The 7095-nt window shown below is 31.4% G+C and overlaps 1 protein-coding gene across 1 annotated transcript in view; it reads left to right on the plus strand.

Moving 5' to 3' along the window:
- The window catches only part of LOC106468138 (basement membrane-specific heparan sulfate proteoglycan core protein-like), a 151119-nt gene that overhangs the window by 130721 nt on the left and 13303 nt on the right, over positions 1 to 7095 (plus strand). Inside the window, exons 47-49 of the mRNA XM_022396444.1 lie at positions 1851 to 2098; positions 2785 to 2962; positions 6185 to 6319. Of these exons, the coding sequence (XP_022252152.1) occupies positions 1851 to 2098; positions 2785 to 2962; positions 6185 to 6319 (561 nt within the window). The remainder of the gene's footprint in view (positions 1 to 1850; positions 2099 to 2784; positions 2963 to 6184; positions 6320 to 7095) is intronic.

Genomic DNA, 7095 nt, shown 5'->3' on the forward strand with positions numbered 1-7095 from the left:
GAACTAAGAACAATCTTTGTACATATATAAAAAAAAAAAATTATTATATCTTTAAGAAGGGTTTATGTCATAATATAAAAGACTGTTTTATTCAGATATTATTGATTAATTTAGTTTTGTGGGTAAATATTTTATTATTGTTTAATTTTTGTTAAAAGCAGATGACTGTAGAAAGTTTTATTAATTCATTGATGTTGAGCATATCGAACCTCATGCATTACATCAACGTCAAGAATATAGAAGGTGGACAGACAATTAAGTGATAAAGATATAAATACTGTGAGACAAGAGGCAATAACAGACAAACACAGATAATTGCAAAAGAGAATTAAGTTGGTGTGAAGTTTCACGCTAACTTTATTCTATTTCACAATTATCTGTCTGTTTGTTAAGTACTGTAGAAGTGATAGGCCTAACATTTAATAAGTTAGAGTGAAACTAACCGTAGAAAAGAATATAAAAAAAAGTAACTTTATTCCATCAAAGGGTGGTTCTAAAATAATTGAATCAGCCTGAGTGCACTTTGACAAAAGGAGCAGAGGATCTTCAGAAGAAAGAAGACCAAATGATTATGGTAACTCATGCCACAATTGTAAGTGAATCACAGAGAATACTAGTGTGATAGTAATAGAGAAGATAGTTCAGCTTGTCAACTGAAGTTCTAAAGAGATTTTCTTATTTAATAACAATCCCTTCTTAATTTAGTTATTTACCAGAGCCAGTGTCACCAATTCTCTATGTTACTTAACAATCCCTTCTTAATTTAGTTATTTACCAGAGCCAATGTCACCGATTCTCTATGTTACTTAACAATCCCTTCTTAATTTAGTTATTTACCAGAGCCAGTGTCACTGATTCTCTATGTTACTTAACAATCCATTCTAAACTTAGTTACTTACTTGAGCCAATGTCACTGATTCTTATTTTTACTTAACAATCCATTCTAAACTTAGTTACTTACTTGAGCCAATGTCACTGATTCTCCTTGTTATTTAACAATAGTCCATTCATAATTTATGTTAGAATTTAAAAATATAGATTATTCTTTTTGCCAGTTGTCAAAATAAAAGTCTTTTAGTTATAATCCTTAATAGTATAAATATATACTATGTTGTTTTTGGGACTACAGCGATAACTTGTTAGAAATCAATTCAACGATGAATAAACAGAATGCACTTGTTTTCAAAATAATTATATATATATATTCAGAACAAGTTAATGTGTGTACAATAAATTCTTCAACACTATAGATATTATGGACATATAGATACTATATACATATATATTAGCTCTCTGCTTCTTATCAAGTATCCACTCAGGCCTGTTCAATTAGTTTAAATGCCCAATCTTTGCCATCTCTGATTATTAGTTGTCATCATAAATGTTTATCATATCAGACTTTACCCCTAATATTGTGAGTTTATTTTTATATGCCATTTAGTTAAACAATCCTCATCAGTACATGTTTTGTTGACTGAATGACCAGGGTTATGTATTTTTATGTTGATAAGTGTTATTTATCACCTTTGTATTTTGATTCTGTTTGTGATTCTCTTTCATTAAGTCCAGATTTTATTTTATAATGAATAGCTAGAGTGTTTAATGAAGGTGTGGTAATGGTTTAGATTCTGTGATTATGAATTTTGACTTGAATTTTACATAGTTATAATTAGAATTTATGTGCAAATATTATTTAAATCCACTGCTTCATTTGGTGTTCTCATTAAATAATTTTTCTGACCAATTCTTAATTCCCACATGGAGCATGTTTCCTTTATTCTGGTTGTAGTACCTGCTATTGTAATACTTAGAATGGTTATTTAATGATAATGAACTTTTGATATCTTTAGGACCAGCTATTATTCGAAGTCCAGAAAAACTGCAGAAGGATACGTGGGCTACCATCGTTGCTGAAAGAGAATTGAGAGAAGGATCTTTGGTAGTTAATGATGGCGAAGCAGTGAAGGGTTTGTCACCTGGTTTTACTAGGGGCCTTAACTTACAACTACCTCTATATATTGGTGGAGTAGATCTGCAACGGGTTACTGTGTCACCTTTTGCTGAAGTTTCCCATGGTTTTGATGGCTGTCTCTCTCATGTGAGAAATTTGAATATTTTTTCATTTTCAAAAGCACTATCAGAATTTGCATAATAAACTTGTTCTGATGTATATGAATAAAAAATTGTTTTCTTTCAACATGTTGTGATGTAAGAAAAATTGTACGGGTTTGTATCAGTGCATAATATATTTCTATGTATTAAACTGTTTAAAGTGTGTTCAGTATATCTTGTGATATGCTTCAATATTGAAAATATCAATGTAGTTTTAAGTTTAAATGTACTGAAGGTATTGAGAAACTAGTTGTTTGTACTAAGTAACACAAATAAATATATTTAGAAAAATGGTTAGGAGGCTGTATTCATAAAACAAATTACATGGGCCTTAATTCAAAACATGTGATGCAAATTCTCCAAAATAGGCAAGTCTTGAATTTTAGCACCAGGTAGATTATGAGTGTAATTGAAGGATAAAACTTGCATAAATATCGTTGCTAATTGCTAAATAAGCTAATTATTAAAGAGTTTGGATATTATTGAAGGGTTTTTCTTTTTCATTCTTTTATTTATTATGATTATATGGAAGGTTTATAAAGCATCCAAAAATAGGGACAACTTTGGAAATATTTTACAAAATCAAGTAAAATATTAATTTTTACAACCAAAAAAACCACTGTGTGTTGGAAGAAAACTGTTTTAGTATACATGTTTGTATGTGTTTTGTAGGTGGAGGTAAATGGTTTAAATATAGACCTTGTGAACTCTGTTGTGGATTCAGCAAATGTTGTTGACTGTGGAGGACGGTCACCTTGTTTACCAAATCCCTGCCTGAATGATGGCATATGTCATGAAGATGGTTCTAGACCAGATAATTACAGATGTGACTGTCATCATGGTGTTGTCGGTGAGCAAATCAGGAAACAAACCATGTCATGTACTTGTGTGTGTATATATAAGACACAATGATTTGTTAGCATAATGAAACATTTTAATACGTACTACATGTTTTGACAGACCAATGAAACATTGAACACAGTGATAATTCAATAATAAACCAAGCACACAGTTACCTCTCCTCATAAACTAGATGTTTATGGATTTATTGTGGAAGGATTAGTCCAGTGATTTGTCACAGGTGGACTGAAAGAAAGATGATGTGGTATTAAAGTCTGAGTGAAATAAAACGTTTTACTTTCTGAAGATATAAAAAAGAAATTAAATGAAGGAATGACTAATTTCAAAAGATTAATACAATTATTTTGTATAGAAGATTAAGAAAATGAAACTGTGCATGATTTAGTTACATATCATTACCCTATTATAAAACCATTAGAGTTGGCTAAAGGTTGGTGTATGACTTGGTTACTTATCATTACCGTATTTCAAAATTTCATGTTGAGCATGAAATTTTTCTGCAAAATTATCTCTTTTACATGAATATTAGAAGTCATAAAGTGAGAGGAATAGAAAGATAACAAAATATGGAAAAAATGATAATTTATAGAAAAGAAAAGCATTCATTTAAACCATATGGTTTTAGGGTTCCAAGATTGTACGTTAATCTCTTTTTTTTCAGTCGTTCTCTTTTGTAAATGTATGTTGGAGCACCAATAAGTCCCAGAATCGAATGGTCCTCAACTGTACGGTTGTTGATGATGAAATGTTTGTCTATAGGTGTATCTTGGTTCTGCAGTTTAATATAGTTTAGATGGTCTCGTGCTTTATCATTTTTTGCAAATTATGCAGTAAACGATACATTCAGTGGTGCATGTAAAAGGATTGTATTATGTTGAAAGTTGTGCTTTCTCCTTGTATATGTGTGGGGCTGTTTATATTTGGACAAGCAAAATGCCCATTACATTTACATGTTTGAGTGCCTGGAGTATCATTTTGTTTTTGTTTAAGGTTACTGTGTACCAGGATTTGTTTTAGGTTTTTTTATCTTTTTTAGATATACATGACAGTTTAATTTCATTTTTACGTTAATGTAAGTATTATGATTTAGATGGTTTTAAGTATAGTACAAGTGTATTGACAAGACAAGCTATTCGTTCTCCACTCTGTTGTTACAATACAATCTATGATAATTCACTTTAAAAATAGCCACTATACACTATTTATCTATCAATCTAACTATATGTAACTTTATCAATGCATATATTACACACACACACACACGACAGCAGTCTCAAACATTCCACACACTACTAGATAAATGATGCAACAATACCTACTTAAAGCAATGAGAAAAATTCAGAGGGTTCAAGTAACATGACATCAATTCACAACAATTGAACTACATAGCAAATGATTCATACAGTTCCATAAACAAACCTGGTATAACTTTCGCTTCTAAAAATAACTAAATTTTGTGTTTTAAAGTAATTGAACCAGCCTGTGTGGTCTTTGAAAAAGAGACAATCATCTAAAGCTCTGGATAAAACTGTGGTAATCAACAGTTATAGTAGTGATTTTAAAGTGAAATTATCACAGACTGTATTGTAACAACACAGAAGAGAAGAATAATTCATCTTGTTAACTGTGTTCTAAAGTAAACCAACCTGTGTGGACTTTGGACAGAAAGACTGTTTTTAAAGCTCTGGATACAACTTGATAACCAACAGTATAAAGAATAGTTGTATGTATACATTTGATTTGCTTTAACATATTATTTTAAAACAAGTGTATTGTATCCTGTTTGTTTATTACTGAAATTTATCACCAACAAGTCACAGACACCTACTGTAAAGAATCTGGCCCCTACATAAAAAAAAACCTAACAGTCATGTCTACAAGAAGTAATAGGTGGGTTCTTGAAAAGAGGTTTAGTGGTAGTCTTCAGTAAGTCTTCTGTAATTATTTAGTATAATATCTTTGATCTTCTTGTTGGTCTGATATGTTAACACAAGTGGAACATGATTGGTGTGTTCTTTCATGGCTGTTTGCTCTTGGGTTTACGAGTTAGCTTTGATGGCTGCATCATGAATGAGAGAATCATGGTAGTGTCTTTTAGAAAAGAAAGTTTTCATGTCTTTGGATTTTGATTTTTAACCATTATCATCACTAAGTAGCTTGCATAGTTGTAGAAATTGTGAATACAGTATTGACTTTTGGTTACTGTATTGATGGAAAGATCCAAAATGTAGGTATGTTTATGTACGTGTTTCAGATGGTTGTTTTGTATTTGTATGTTAATGTCAAGAAAGGAGAATGTTGTGTCAGATATTTCTCACATAAATTCTAAAGAAGGGTAGAAAGAGGAAATATAGTGTAGAAAACGTTTCTAAATCTAAATTTGGCATGGATGCAATCCCAATGTATTAATGATATATCATGGGTACTGATCCATTGCATTGTTTAAGCAGTTTTTGGGGTATCCAACAAAGGTGGGGCCTATTTTAGTCCCCATACCGACCATGCAGATCTATTTGTAGTAGTTACTATTAAAATTAAAGGCGCTAAGTGTGACTGCAAGTTTGGCTACATGTAGAAGTGTGTGTGTGTGTGTTTTGGAGGGTCCAGTATGAGTCTTTGGTCTAAGAAATGTTTTAGTGCAATTAAACCCTCATTGTGTGAGATAGATGTGTACAATGATTTTATATCCATGGTGAAAATGTAGTGTTCCTTTCCAGTTAAGTATGTTCTTTTACTAAGTAAAATGCAGAATTACAATTATAGTGAACCATTTGTAATTTTTGGTAATAAGATTATGAATGCTTACATACAAAATTGCATTGATTTTTTAAAATGCAAAAACATATAATTGTTTAGTCATTTCAAAACTTTGTTCATATTATAAATTAGCTCGAAGATGGCTCTAAGAGACGTATTAAAACTTACTTAATAAATATTTAATGTAAATAATGTGTAAAACAAATAAAAATGTTATATAAAAGATTGGTTAAAATATCTGTGTTTTAACTACTCTGTTATATTCCATTTTTAGCTGTTTTGTACCATGATTATTATCAAAGTTTATGGTATGTTCTCTGAGTTTCAAATATTGAGACTGTAAATAAGAACCCAACTGAATTATTTTCTATCCAGACAGAGATATCTTTTGCTTAGTAATACTTGGCTAACAAAATGTTGAATATTCACCCTAAAACTATATGAAATATTGCAGGTGATAACTGTGAAATTGAAGTGGCTCCGTGCCATGTGTTGCAACCTTGTAAAAATGGTGGAACGTGCATTGGAACCGATAACTCCTACAGATGTAACTGCCCATTGGGTTTTGCTGGAACTGTGTGTGAAAAAGGTATGTGTATGGTCCATTATATTCATTGATTGTGATTATGGTCCAACAAATATAAATACATCTGTGTTAATGATACAAAGATAAGTGCCTAATCCTTACAGTTTCATTCTCTTCCAAAACTGTTGGCATTCTATGTGTTATCCTTGGTTATACACTATAATTGTTACTGCAGGAGGATTTTGTGCAACATCCTAAGGTCAATGTTGTCCTCCGAAATCCTTTCATAATGCATTGATGATTGTTTTAGTGAGCCCATTTAAAACACTCAAAACCAACCAACCAATCCACAGAAGATGCACCTGATGAGTGAGCTGATATATTTATATATAATCGTAAATGGTACAATACGAATTCCTGTTTGTATTTGAACCTTGTGGAGTGGCTTGCCGAGTTAGATATGTGGCTCGATAATTTATCTTGATGGAGCTATTCCTTACTGGCATCCAGTCCATACAAAGATATATTTTCTCACATTACAGTTGTGTCAGCGTGTAGAGTTCACCATAATATATTCTTCAGTTCTCTTGGTGTTTACCTTTACATTATAGGTGTAACTTGCAACAACTACAAATCCCCTTAGAAAACGTTTTTAAACATGCTCTGTATTATTTTTCAAATATTGTATCACCAACAGGATTATGTTTTAGTTAGTTAAATGAATACGTGTTTCTCCCAATGTGGCAACATATTTGAGTTTTTCACCATACTTGTGTCTTATACTCATGACCCAATAAGCCTCAGTGATTCACCATACTTGTGTCTTATACTCATGACCC

Source organism: Limulus polyphemus, unplaced genomic scaffold (genome assembly GCF_000517525.1).
Source record: "Limulus polyphemus unplaced genomic scaffold, Limulus_polyphemus-2.1.2 Scaffold2886, whole genome shotgun sequence".
Classification (NCBI taxonomy): Eukaryota; Metazoa; Arthropoda; class Merostomata; order Xiphosura; family Limulidae; genus Limulus; species Limulus polyphemus.